This window comes from Astatotilapia calliptera, chromosome 7 (assembly GCF_900246225.1).
Source record: "Astatotilapia calliptera chromosome 7, fAstCal1.2, whole genome shotgun sequence".
In the NCBI taxonomy this organism is placed as follows: domain Eukaryota; kingdom Metazoa; phylum Chordata; class Actinopteri; order Cichliformes; family Cichlidae; genus Astatotilapia; species Astatotilapia calliptera.
In genome coordinates this window covers 26,671,444-26,686,336 of record NC_039308.1, presented here as the reverse complement: position 1 = coordinate 26,686,336, position 14,893 = coordinate 26,671,444, and the positions used below count along the sequence as shown (strand labels likewise).

General features: G+C 40.6%; 1 protein-coding gene across 2 annotated transcripts in view; it reads right to left on the bottom strand.

Moving 5' to 3' along the window:
* The window catches only part of strbp (spermatid perinuclear RNA binding protein), a 103,579-nt gene that overhangs the window by 16,941 nt on the left and 71,745 nt on the right, over positions 1-14,893 (bottom strand). For both annotated transcript variants that reach the window (XM_026174137.1, XM_026174136.1), the window contains exons 4-10: positions 13,100-13,362; positions 11,660-11,828; positions 9,214-9,472; positions 5,558-5,673; positions 4,653-4,748; positions 3,142-3,253; positions 2,228-2,325 (exon numbers count right to left, since the gene is read on the bottom strand). In XM_026174137.1, coding sequence (XP_026029922.1) covers positions 2,228-2,325; positions 3,142-3,253; positions 4,653-4,748; positions 5,558-5,673; positions 9,214-9,472; positions 11,660-11,828; positions 13,100-13,362 — 1,113 coding nt within the window. The remainder of the gene's footprint in view (positions 1-2,227; positions 2,326-3,141; positions 3,254-4,652; positions 4,749-5,557; positions 5,674-9,213; positions 9,473-11,659; positions 11,829-13,099; positions 13,363-14,893) is intronic.

Genomic DNA, 14,893 nt, shown 5'->3' with positions numbered 1-14,893 from the left:
CTGTTGAACACAAATCACGCACCATACACAAAAAGAAAGATGATGAAAGCTGAGAAACGCATTTGAACCAAGACAGATTTGATGTCAACAGAGGCACAGCGTGCAGTATTCAAGATGTTTACTAGCATTATAAAACATTATTAAATTATTTTAAAAACAGTATAAAACATTAAAAAGGATGCAACTGGTGGAGTTACCGTAATTGTCGGGCTATAAGCCGCTACTTTTTGCACAAGCTTTGAACCCTGCGGCTTTTAGTCAGGTGCGGCTTTTCTATGGATTGTCCGTGATTTTTGTCATATCGTAAGACGATTTGTTTTGTGTGTTCCGCTGTTGTACGGCACTACGTTGCCTGGCGGAAGGATCGGGGTTCAAGAGTGGTATGTTAGTCACATGTCCGTCCGCCAGGCAACGTAGTGCCGTACGAAGTAGCGCGAAAAACAAACTTCAAAGTAGCGCTACGCGTTCAGCGGGAGTCATGGATGATGAGCGGCGATAAACTTGCAAGTTATGCCCAAAAAGCAAGTTATGCCCAACTCCACCGGTGGATTCTGACAGCGTGGAAAAGTGTGAAAACATCCACGATCACCAACGGATTTTGAAGGGCTGGACTGCTGCATGATGGAGAGGAGGACACCGCCACGGCCCTTCTGAGGGTGTTCGACTCTGACACTGACAATGAGGATTTCTTTGGTTTTGAAAGTGAAAACGAAGGAGAGAAGAAGAGTGGATGACGAAGCCACCCTGAGCCTGTTTGTATCTGACACTGGAGAAGAGGACTTTGGTGGTTTTAGTGCGTAGGAAGAAGAGAAAGATGGTGGTGAATGACTGACTTTTCTTCTTGTTAAAGCTGTGTCACTGCACCTCAGCCTAAAAGGTAGTCCGAATCTATTGTTCTGGTGTGCTGTAGGTTACTGTTATGTACTACATGTGCAAATATGTACCCATAACTTGTTTTTCAAAATATTAATAAAAGTGATGTCTCCAAACAGCCATCTCTTTCCTGACAATTCCCTTTGTGCATATTCTCTTACATATGATGAGTCAACATTGAAACACCTGCGGCTTTTAGTCAGGTGCGGCTAATGTATGTACAAAACAGGATTTTCCCCTGATTTTAGCTTGTGCGGCTAATATTTAGGTGCGCTTTGTAGTCCGGGAAATACGGTACTCTTTAAGTCTAAGTAAAGAGAGTCAAAATATCCTACAATGTTTAACTTATGTATAGCCTAGAGTCGATAAACACATGTAAGAAGCTCCTTCATTCTTTACTCTGTGATAACTCACTGTCTGTGCTGTTTGCTATATCCTGAATATCTGAGACAGAAGAACTGTTCCGATGAGGAGTAACAACAGTTCTTTAAGTTAATTTGTCACAACACAAATTAACTTAAACAACAATGGACATTTTGTACTTAAGTGAATCTGCAATACATAGGAGTATAAAGCTGGATAATGCATGGGCAAACTTCTAAATATACAATTTAAAAAAAAAACCTCAAAACACTTTCTTATCTTGCACCACAAAGCACCAAAACTGTACCCAAATTCAACCATAATGACTCATTTGTCTTTATGTTAACTTATCATGCTCAGTGTCTTACATGCATCCCTATTCTACACAAACAGATAACCAAATGGCACATAGAGACTCTGCTAATATAAATCTATTAGGGGGGTAGAGTGTCTCAGATATTAATGACACCTAGTGCAGCTCATTGACAGAACAGCTCCCTCTCTCCTATCTGCTCTTGTATCTGCTCCAATGCAATTATCCCCATTGACATTCCAGCCTCGTCCAGGCTGCCTTCAAAAGGAAATGGACGGCAAGATTCACTAAGCCACGAGGCTCAGAGGCTGCCCTGCTCGCTCAAGTGTGTGTGTCAAAGGACATGACGGCACACGCACACACACACACACAAATACCACACGCGCATAAATACTGTCCTCGAGGTGTCAGAGATGGATTTATGGCTTGCAATGGCAATAGCTTCCCACACCAATCATTAAAATGCGGCACCACACAGCTCTTTCTGGTGACTGAATGTAAGTGTGTGTGTGTGTGTGTGTGTGTGCGTGCTCGCAGAATGAGTGGTTGGGGCAGCAATGAGGTCTTCCTGTCTTGCTAATGGGCATATTGCTGAGTGATTCCCACACACTGCCAGCTCAGGGCAAGAAGCACTGGGTGATAGCAATGCCATAGTTAAACTACATTGTACGTGTGTACCTGTGCACTGAAGGTAATGTCCTCAGCCTGCTGGTCAGTCATGCTGGCGAGTGTGTTTGTTGGCTCTTTCTCACACGGGTCGTGTAAACCTGGGCCTCCTGGGGGAAGTGACACACAGACATGCTAAGTCAGTCATTGTCACTTTCTGTGCCGACGGTGCAGCTCAGCAGCATTTAATTGGGCTTGACTTTAAAAGAGACTGTGAAAATCTTGAGAATTAAAATGAATGGAGAAAAACATCTTGTAGGTAAATAAACATTCTCCTACTAGTGTGGCATACATTTCCCTTTGAATTAAAATGGGTTATTTTTTATTTGCAGTTTGTTAAACTTCCACTCTTCCACTTTTAAATAGCTCCTTTCAGTCCTTCAAAGTAGGCACTTGAAAAGCACCAGTCCGAGAGGAGAACACTGGTTTTTGATCCAAAGTAAATTAGCTTTATTCAAAGACAATTTTACCCAGTGATGCAGAACACTTTGCAAAGAAGCCATTAAGCTAGCTCTAATTAAGATGCTTCCATAATAATAATGATGACCTGCCTCAGACAGCTGTGCTCTGCTGGGTCATTTATAATGTCTCGACCTCTCTTAAAAACTGCTCAAAAATGTGTCAAGCAGAGCTGTGATATATCTCCTCATCTACCCACATTAAGAACTTTATTTAGCTCTCCTGGTAAGAAATGCCAGAAAACTGTATGAAAATACATCCTCATCTACTCAAATCTTTGCAGTCACTAAGGCTACGTTCAACTCCAATTTTTTGATCAAATCCGATTTTTTTGTATGCTCGTTCACACTACAAATAAAATGCGACAGCAAACGCGCTCTAGTGTGAACGCTCAAAGTGATTTGATGCGCTTTCGCCTGCAGTGTGAATGTAGCCAAATTCCTTCATGAATACACCACACCAAGTACCTGGGAGCAGTATGCCTGAGGCCAGACACTCCATGACTCTGCGCAGCGCTTCTCCTGCCCCAAGGGGTCTGTTGCAGGTGGCAATGGCTTTCTCACAGATAAGCTCCAAGGGCTGTGAAAAAAGTTGACATAAAAACAGATAAGCATGCAATAATAGAGAAATGTGGGTGATATGTCATTAAAAGGTACATTCACTGACCACTTTGCTGCTACGTACACCCGTTCAACAGAAATTTCGAATTAGTTACATGGCAACTCAGTGCATTCGGCATGTAGACGTGGTCAGGAAGACCTGATCGAGTTCAAACTGAGCATGGGGAAGAAGGTTGATTTAGGTGATTGTGAATGTGGCATGGTTGGTGATGCTAGACGGACTGGTCTAAGTATTTCAGAAAATGATGATCTACTGGGGTTTCTCCACACAACCATCTGTAAACTTTAAAGAAATGGGCTTGGCTGGGCTTGTTGATGTCAGAGGAGAATGGTCGGACTGCTTTAAGCTGATAGAAAGGGAATGCAAAATAACCAATTTTTACAACTGAGATATGCACAAAAGTGTCTCTGAATGCACAACACTCTGAATTTTGGAGCAGATGGGCTCCAGCCGCAGGAACCCGATGCCACCCTTGTTAGGTAAGAACAGAAAACTGAGGCTATAGTTTGTACGGGATCTCCAAAAATTAGACCACAGAACATAAGAAAAAAGTGTGGCCGACAAATCTGCTGCTATTGTGTGATGTATTATGAAGGAGCATGAAGGTCACATTAAGAAACAAAAATATTATTGTTAATGTGGAGAATAAAGTCAAAATTTCCAGATTAAACTCAAAATATTGTTATTGTCAAAATGTAGAGATTTAAGTGAAACAACTGCTAGGGCTGATATAAGCGTTACAAAATGCCTCACGTAGATGAATTTGTGAAACAACTTTATCCCCCAGTTTTTCCTTCTGACTAGATGTAGCTTTCTGCACCATCGTTTCAACATTTATCACCACATTGTGCTTATGTGCTAAAAGAGAAACAGTTTTCATGTCACTAAGACTGAGTGTGAAGTGCAATGTCAATAGCGTATCTACAAAAGGCATCATTGTAGAGGGTGTAGCAGCTGTGGCAGTTCTTTGACTTCAAACAACAGCTTTAATCGCTGCATTTTGACTTTTTTCTCAAAATATTATTTCAACTTTATTCTCAAAATGAACACTAACATTTTTTTCTTTATGTGACCCCAATACGCTGTCATACAGTATGCACTGATATCTCTGAGAAATGTTTCCAGCACCTTGCCATGAAGACTTAAATCAGTTCTGAATGAAAAAGGGGGTCCAACCCGGCATTAGCAAGGTGTACTTATTAAAGTATCCAGTGAGTGTATTTAAACCATCTACACAAGTAGCTCCATTTGTAACCTGTTTCATTTATATACATTGCCTAGTTTTTAGCATAAAACACGTGATTTACAGATGATAAGTAATTGAACACAGGAGCAACAAGGCGAGCACAACACTCACCCATCCCTTCAGAGGTTCCCAGATGGGATGTCTATTGCACATATCCCTTAATATCCTGAGAACGATAACGCAGGACTTGAGTCCATTCACTCGAGCCTGAGATGGTGGAAGGGAAAGACAGAGGGAGGCAAAGAGGAAGATTAAAGGAGAGGAGAAAAGGGAACAAACTGAGTATAGGAGCAGTGGTATTTGTTCAAACACATACAGACTACCGCCTGCAGAAAATCACAAAGCCACAGTCAAAAGGAAGTGACTGGATCTTTCTAAAACTCTGTGTCGCGAAAGATGTTGAATTAGTTTACTGAACATATATGTTAATTATTATTTCTCATTATTATTATTTTTTCTTTGTGTTTTGTGTTTGTCTCTAGAATATACACAGGCTACCACTATTTTCTTTTGTTTCCTCTTCTTTCTTTTTGCCAATAAGGTAAATGAGTCGGGAGATAGATGGGAAGGGGTATGGAAGGAGAATTGAAGGGAAGCACTGACATGTTGTACGGAGCAGGCAGGTTCACATAATTGCCAAAAAGAAAAACAAGTATCAACCATTGCTTTTGTAGCCCTACGATACTTTTTTACAAAAAACTTTTAATCTCACCCTTTTCCAGCTCTACACTAAACTTTTGGAGCAGGTATGTATAAAGTGGCTTTTTTTGCCATGATGTTGCAAAACAACATCCTGCAAACTGAAAATGCAAATTAGAGGACAAAAGAAAACATTAGTGCATTTGCATTTGTTCTAACATACACATTCAATTTTACTATTTTAGTAAAATCAGTACATTTACACTCCCTGGGTGTGCATAACAGGCAGTATAGTTCTATCTGACTATTCTCTCTGGGTGAGTCGTCAGGCTACAATAAGCATCGGGCACGAAGACAGGAAGTGAGTGGGTGCCGACCTGGAACCACTTGGCGTGTCGCAGCGCTGCCAGGGCCAACAGACATCTGTGTCTATCCAGCACCTCCCCCTCCTCCTCCTCCTCAGCCTCCACTCTCTGCGCAGCAGCACCCAACACTGCCACGAAACAATAACAACCCAATATAGAGAACGTAAAACACACACACGTCAGCTTTGAGTGTGTGTGTTTGAGTGTTGCGCGCGTGAATGTACGCAGACACACCCGAAGTCGTGTGTGCGAGCATACACACACACACACATGCATGGATATTTTTGGTACATACAAGGTGCTTTTCATGCCATAAAGTTGCTCTCTCCTTGTACAAAGTGCTCACTCGCTGCACGGATTACAGATCCGCAATGGATGCCCATCAAGGGCTCCTCACTCTTTAAATAGAGTGCCATTTTCAACACTAGGATGAGTCAAATGTGTGTTGACTGCACCACATATTATCATAAATTTACTGTCCATCCTAGAAAGAGATGTGTTGAAAATTGCACAAACTACTGAATAGCGGTTTAGTATTTTAAATCCACTCAGTGGCTAAAAAAAAACATCAGAGCAACCAATGTTACAAAAGAAGAGACAACTTTGTGGGATGGAGAGCCCCCCCCACAGACATACACAAAACAAATACCTAAGGAGTGTTTGATTTACTGTGTGTGAGCACAGTTAGAGCATATCGAGTCATTTTTATTGTGCCCAGCAATGTAAATCAATCTCTCCTTTATGTATTTGACAAGGATTTTATTTATTTTGATCCAGTCTGCACCAGGCAGGAGTCAAAATAGCAGTTTTGTTTGTCTTCTGCATTACTTAAGGTGCACTTGATTTTCACAGGCTCATAGAGAAAATGATGGTGCAGAGAAAGCAATTCAACAACCTGTCTGGGCAAACACAGAATCAAGCGCTCCTAAAGTAGAACTGAAAAGGAAAAGAAAAAAAATCTAAGATAGTTTGACCCAGTCTGAGACAAACACAACACAAGAGGGATCAAGGCAGGGTTTAGTCAGAGCATCATGGTTGGTAAAAGTAGAGCATTATACTTTTATATGTAAGCATTTGATTCATGCTGCCCTACACACAGGGCTGGCTGGGTTAGTACAGCTTCAACTGGCCTGCTACGCGAGAAACAGCACAAAGTCTGTGATATGCACGGCAAGCTGAATCAAACGCAGCTGTGTATGAATGAATGCCGTTACATGGGGTTTCCAAAGAAGGTTTTATTGTGTGTGGGACCAACTGGAGATAAAATAAAACACATTAAAGAGTCCTTTGGGGCTCTATGAAAACACAACTAGGTAAATATTTTTCTCATCAGTCTCCCATAAAAAGAAAATCCTAGCCTCGAGAGGCATTAATTTTAAATGTCAAATGCGTCCGATGCGTGCCGGAGTGAAAGCATTTATCTTGCGTTATAAAATGCAGTGTAGCATTTCCTGACAATGGCATGCCTTAGTGTGAGATCTATGTTTCAGTGTGACGTGTCCTGGTAAATCCTAAGGTCTGTCAGACTGGGCCCAGCTGTGTGTTGGACAGCTCAGCTACTAGCAGATCATTAGTCTTTCTCTTCTCGCTTGTCCTCCCCCTCTTCTCTCAATCAGCGCTCTTCTTTTATCATTATCTCTCTCTGTATTACCCTTTATAACTGAGTACAGAGGGAGATTTATAAAAAAAAAAAAAGGAGTGAACCCTCCCCCCTTTACCACACAAAGCAGGTGAGCTGCATCAGTGAGTAAAGCACACACATGCATGCAAAACAATACGAGGGGTCCTCTCTATCATGCCGAGGCATCTGGAATGATGTACGGCAAACCTTTGTGCTATCGCTCATCTCTCTCTGAGACCTGAGTGTCTAGTTGGATGAGAGCCACAGGATAGATGGGCAGCTTGCTACTGGCTGCTTATTGATTTCGCTGGCCTGCTGGCCTTGGTTCCCAATCTTACATCCCACAACCAATTATAACCAGTAACTGCTACACATGAAAACAGGGGAATGGGGATGGGTTGTTTACAGACTCAACACCAGAGCCTTTCAGCTCGATTTTACTTAATTACTTTGTAAAATGTCATAAAGTAACTAGAGTAACTGAAACATTTTGGAGCAGTATATTTCTGTAATAATTGGTTTGGATAATGGGACTAATTCAGGCATTAATGCAACAAGGTCTGATATCTTATTAAAACCAAGCCATGACAAACTGCTGCTGCTACAGTGGCAGATTCAAGAGACAAAACATCACTAGCCAAACTTTATTCTCCTTTATTCTTGGAATTTGGCTTTCCAATTCAAATTAACCAGACAGACTGACGAACAGTCAATGTGTGGGCTGCACTACTGGGTCTGTAGCTCAGGAGGTAGCACAGGTCATCTGCTAAATGGAAAGGTGGTGGTTCAATTCCTGGTTGCCAAAAAAAAGTACTATTGTGAATGGGGCATAGAGTAGAAAAGCTCTCTACTTAAAATTCACTAAATTTCATTTATATAGCACCAAATCACAACAGCAGTTGCCTCAAGGTGCTTCTTACTGTAAAGTAAAGATCCTACAATAATACAGAGAAAAAAAACAAAAATCAAACGACCCCATTTAAGCAAGTACTTAGCGACAGTGGAAAGGAAAATTATATGCAATTTAAAAACATCTTTACTTACTGGTGTATATAATGTAGAGTAATGTTAATAAAATTCCATGCCCTTACACACAAACAATGATTTGGTCAGCTGATGAGTTGCCAGATTTGTGTGGCTCCTTGCTACCCTAAATCTCTACAACCTTAATGACAAACGATCCAGGTTAAAATAAATTCTCCTTTAAGAATTATTGACAAACTGTGTCTCCCTTTTCCAAAAGGTTTAACAAACAAACGCTGTTCTATCGAATCAACTAATGGCTATCGTAATACACTTAATACTTGTTCCAGCCAAGATGTCGCTGCACTTGTTCCAAAGTTCAGCTGCTTAATCTCTTATCACCTCGATTTTGTTACACAGGTTTTCTGTGAAAATCAGGAGTGACATTAAAAACTGTTAATCCACTCACTACTTCTTAAGAACAATGCTGTTTTGATCTCCTACCTATTAGCAGCCTGTTGGCCACTGATAGGTTCACAGCTCCTGGCTTTGGCCCACTTAAAGTTTGAGATTTGTGGTGAATGAGCATTTTTCTTGGCTCCTAGATTAGGGACCAGCTATCCTCAGGGGTTTAGATCATTATTAATGCTTCCTTGCTTTGACATTTATATATTTTTGTCTGCAGCATCTTGTTTGTGGAGATTTTTTTTGTCATCTTTGACGACTCTAAGCACTGTGTAATACTAGTTTTCTATCATATGAAGAAAGTTCTACTTACACACTTGAAAGCAACTAACCTGGATCACCGTGTAGCAGGCTGTCAAATCAGTAAAATAATGTCGACATTTTTAAAAAATTCATCTTGAGTATTTGTTTTTCTGAAATATGATTGGCTACTCTACCCACCTCTGCCTGTACCTGTCTTGTCCTGTGTCAGCATCAGTTCATGAGGTCAAACCTCTTGTCTGACAAAAAATGTGGAGTTTTCTAATAACATATACATAGTTAACACAAAGACCAATTGATTGTGCATGTGCTGGGTGTGGCCAAACAGAGAACAACTTTCCTATTCCTATGCTCCTACCTTGTCCATTTTTGCTTTCTGGGTCTTCCTCTTCTTCCTCCACTTCCCCCTCCACCACCTCTTCTCCTTCTTCCCCATTCTCCAGCTCCTGCTCTTCCTCCTCCAATTCCTCCTCCTCCTCTTCTTCCCCGTCATCTTCCCTCATGGCCGGTGAGGTGAGGGTAATCTTCAAAGTGAGTTTAGGCTCTGTTGTCGTTTTTACCAAGATGGCCGCCTCAGGCAACGAGCTTGTGACCTCATATTTCTCTTCTGTCAGCTTCTGTTGTGTGTCAACAGACATAACTCGATAGTCAAGAGGCCAAGGCCACAATATGACACAGCACAGATGAAGAAGCAAAATATATTTCAGCATTGTGCGGCTTAAGCACACCACAACAACATCACTAGGTACGACAGGAGATTTAATAAGGGGAAGTTTTTATGTGAAAATAAATGAGTGATGGTAGTTAGTCTTGTGGACATCATAAAAACACCCAGGGATACTTCTGACCACAGAACTGACTGTGTAAGAAGACAGAAAGATCGCATGGACCCTTCAAAAGATATTTCCTTTTTTTTTTTTTCAAATCACTGGCAGGTTAGAATATAGACTCCCAATTTCTGCGTCTAATTATCAAATAGCCTTTATATAAAACTCTGGAAGAGCTGTAAAATCTCCTGAAGACACAGATATCAAGTAATATCTGATGAAATCTGGCGAATCTTTTGTATAAGTTTTGCAGACACTGTTTATGTATTTTTCTCAACACCCATTTGTTTCTCTATGTGCACACTGTGCCTCATTCAACCTTCGTTCTGAAGAAATTAATTACAGTTGACCTCGCTGGTCAGCACTATGACATGATGACTTATGCTAATATGTTCATGTCAGCATACGCAGCAGCCACAACCGTTACTTAACACACCTGTACTGTATAGAACAAACTTAAACAAATTAACACGCTTAATATTACCTACAAGACATGCAAAGATCAGTACACACAGAGGCCCAGATGAAGCATATACAGTCATGGGTGATTAAAAATATTGAATAAAGGGATGTCAAATAAAGCTTATGTGTAAGTTAAATAAGGAAGATCTGTATTCGCTTGTTTGCCTGCGTTCCTGAGTGTTCGGGCTGCTAGTCTGTTCTTTACAACAAGTCGAACTCTCACGCTGTCAAACACAATTCTGGCATCATTAATTGAGTCCAATCATTTTCTTGCCTGCCTTCTGTGAACCAGTCAGCCACAGTTATGTGCACTTTAAGTCTCAGTGTACTGTAACGGTTGAAATTACAGTGAATTCAAGTCTTTGTAATAGCCCAAAACAGACCTTACCCTCTTCAGCTAAATTTAAGCTTGAGTTGGCCATGAGTAGCTGACAAGATTAAGCCAGATTAAGTCTAGAAAACAACATTAAAGGAAAATAAGCTACCTAGTTTTTATAAGTGACAAAAACAAGTATATCTGGGTTTATGTCTACATTCCAGCTGCCCTTTAAATGAGCAGTGAGTCACAGAGGGCCCATCTACATCCCATTTGGCTCTGATGGGAAATTCAAAATCGCTGGTCACTGGGCCGTAACATGAGACTATTTCTCACAGGAAACACACACACACACACACACACACACACACACACACACACACACACACACACACACACACACACACACACACGCTCTTTTTCTCCATCTCCACCTCAAAATGTAATAGTGAGCAGAGAGGTTGTGCTCTGGCACTATTTATTTATTGGGTAATTTCTGCACTTGCCAGCCACGTTGGAAAGTGTTTCCCTACATTTGTTGTTATATTGCTAAATCCTTCCCTTCCAGTCAGAGCCCCTCACCAGGCTGCAGTGATGTATATCCTACAAATGAAATAATTTAAATGGTGTGTAACCCAACTGAAACAACAGATGGTATAAGTCCTAGATTATAAAACAAACAGGGGTCAAAGTCACAGGTTGTAAAAAAGAGATACTTGTCCTTCAGAGAGCTGTATTGTGTGTGTGTGTTTGTAAGTGTATGTGTGTGTATCTTGTATGTGTGAAAGTCAGGACCTTACTTCTTTGCCATGACTTATTAATGAGGAAATGTGACACTGACATAATGACGAGAGTATTAATCACACATGACTCATACATACTCAAACACCTCTCACCTTCTCACTTGACAATATTGCTGTCACTTGTCTACTTATGCTCACGCTACCACTCATGACACTCTCCTCAACACTCACAAGCACAACACAGTGAGAGCTGGTGAATTCAGGAAGAAAATGTAGAAGCTTATTTAAACGGCTTAATTTCTGACATTGAAGAAGAGTGTGATGTAAATATAGTGCATTCCTGGATTACATTTGTCAGACCGATGTGATTGTGGGTTTAATGCAAAGATTAAAGGTGAACGTGAAAAAACAAGAGAAGCATGCATGCCTCGGTGCATTTGTGTGTGTGTCTCTAACCTCAATCTGTGTGGGTAAATTGTGACAGACAGTGTCCAGCAATGTCTGTGTGGGTTTGTCTCTGCACATCAGCACCAGCTCCAGGTCCATGTCGCCTTTGATCAGGAGTCCTTTGGCCACTAGGCCGATCCTCATCACTCCACACAACAAGCCGCCACCGCTGGACTCCCTGTAAACACATAAATAAATATATAAAGTCTTCTCTTGTATGAGATTTTAAGCTATGTGCATATGAACATTTTAATTCATAACTAGTAAATATCAAAGACAGAATCCATGCTTAGTTCTCAGGGAGTTAAATACGATGAAAGAGAAAAATAACCTTGTTATAAAATTAACCTACAATTTTGTGCGAGACCTGACAAACAGAACTGCACTGCAGGCATGAAGTCGACTCAACGGGAGATCCAAACCTCTTTTTATCAGCGTAATATCTGAATCTCTAACAAACACAAAAGTGTTTGAAAGATTAAAATACTAAAATTCCAATTCACACAGCAAAATAAGATCAGACAAGGCAATTCAAGATATCAATGAAAACTACTGAACCATTAATAAAAAGATTCAAGAAGAAGGAGCCCCCAGTGGAGGCCGTTTCATTTCCTGTTGAGCAACATATGCTCCTTCTACCTCAGAGAAGTGCGTTTAACTTATTTCTTCCTTCTGCATAAAAAAGTATTTAGCATGAACAGTCTCTGTGAGAAGTAAACAACACTAATAAGTGCCAACATTTTTTTGTCAGTGACTCAGTACTCTAGGTTGCAAAAGAAGAATAAACAACAAATCTAAAGTTGTTTATGTGACGTAAGAATGAAGAAATTCAGGCTTCTCAACTGTGCCTTTCTTTTTAAAAATGCAGCTATTTGCCACAGAATTTCCTCAACATGTGGAGAGATAGAACAATCTTATCTTTTCTAAAGTCCCTGGTGGCTCAAAGTAAGTGATGACATCTCTCTAGGAAGTCATTTCCTCTGTACAAAACCTAAACTAAATCCACAACTTGTACACTTGACACTTTAGTGTTTAAAAGAGGAGTGAACTCTCATTTAGGAGGCACCAAATGTGAGAATGCAAATTTCAGAGGATAGAGCAGATAACTGTCCGTAGTAGCATTGGCGTGGATGTCATGTGTCCATGCCTCCTGCATGCTCCATCCAGGCATAGACCCATGTTAACTTTATTTTTAGTAGTGAGACACTTGATTGATTATTATTATGCTGATGTTGTCCGAAGCTCATGTGTCAAAATGTTTTTAGTGAGCTTTAAAGGCATAGGTATATTTACCGAACTGCTGATGTAATACATTAAACGTCTTTGGTTATGGTTTGTAGGTTTGACAAAATAATTATTTTGTGTTTGAGTGACAAAATAATCCATTAACTGAAAAAAACATCAACAAAAATTATGAATTAAAGCCCACTGTGCGTTTCTTCTGCCTACCTGTAGCAATCACTTGAATCCTCAGTTTCTTCGCTGGGCTCAACACCAGGGTCGTCCTCCTCTGTGCTGTCTGCTGGTTGGCTGTCAAACTGGTTGTGGACTTCGCAGCTGCTCTGATCCAGCCAATCAGAGACATGTTTGAGGGCACACTCGACAGTGGATACCAGTGTCTGAACTGCTTCCAGCTCTTGAGAGGAGGGGTAGATGGTGGAGTGTTTCGCCATGACGTGGCGGTCATCGTTACTGAAGGAACGAAAGGACCTCTGAAAGGGAGGATGACAAATAACAGAGAGGTTAAAACGCACAGGAACCACTAACACACGGGCTTGCATACCTGTAAACGAACACGCATAAAAACACCTTCCTTTCCCTGCAGCAAGGACATTCTTTAACAGCAGATTGAGCTTTAATCCATCAAACAAACACTTTGGACTCCCTGCTAAGGACTCACTTTATTCATAATAACAACAAACAACAAAACCCAAAAAAGCCTTTCACACAAAATTAAAATGCAACACAGCTATCCCACAAAGTGTGCGTGCAACTGGCTTTTTTGTCTGCCCAAGTTGCTTTTGTGCTCACAGAACATGTTATCTCTTTTATAGGAAAGAAATCAATTCTAACTTCCGTGACAGCTCCTATTTACTGCCACTAACCCTAGCACATATGCACATGCACACATGGCTATCAGAAATTCATCTCACTGAGTCCATTCCACATGTCACTCAGATATTCTGGCCTTGGGAATTCATGTCAGCTCTTCACATGCTCGATTCTACTTGGTAAGAGGTTTAAGGGGGAACACCACAGCAGAAAGATATCAGGTGCAAGGCTTCAGAAAAGGGTAGCACAGAGGGAGGGTAAATGACAGAATATAGAAGGCACCTACCACCGAAGCCAAGAAGGAAGAGAATAGATAACAACAGAGGAGTGCGAAGGGAGCAGTGCAGAATCTTTAACAAGGATAAATGACAGAAATGCTTGTGCGACCAGAGGCTGAATTCAGAGACAAATTGGCGACGTAAAGAGAAGAAGGAGAGGAGCAGGTGGAACGGTGCCTTTGTGATTTGTGTCCTGCAGTTAATACCACCCAGATGGGTCCGCGGTGGTTATGTGGATTCATATGAAAACACTCCTCATCCTTTCACAGAGTAGATAGAGGTTTACAAGGCTAACTGTTCAGCGGGGAAAAACAGCAGTGCTAAAGTATTTAAACATCTGAGTGTTATGCATTAGCTATTCTAATTTTGCTCAGCATAATTGTATTGAAAATGTATTACAATCTATTATCAATGCATAAAATTTGCTGCAATACACATAATGTAAAATCTCTGCGGCAGCTGTTTAATTAATAACAGGAATACTCATACAAGAGATAATTAATATCTGTTGTAAGACATTATTTCAGTTCTGTTCTTGAGTGCTTGGATGGTTAGTAGCAACATCACTTCTGTTATAATCTCAATTTCAGCTCTCTTTCACTGTCTGGATTATTTTGTGACCGTACATGAAAATAGAACATCAACTAGAGTCATCACTGTGGCTTTCATCTTGCTTATTTTCTCAACTTTTCTCTTTTACTGCTATGATCATTGGAATTATTTTCGGTTTGTCTATTTTTACTTCCCTCGCTTTGCTTTCTCCTGTTTTAAAAAAAAAAAATGTAAAAGTTTTAAAAAAGAAGTCAAGATATTGTTTCATGATTGCTTGGATCTTAAGGATGGGGTTCATTTTTAAACAGCCGGGGTTATCATATTGTTCTGGGGAGCCCGAGGTGCATACGACACATACAGT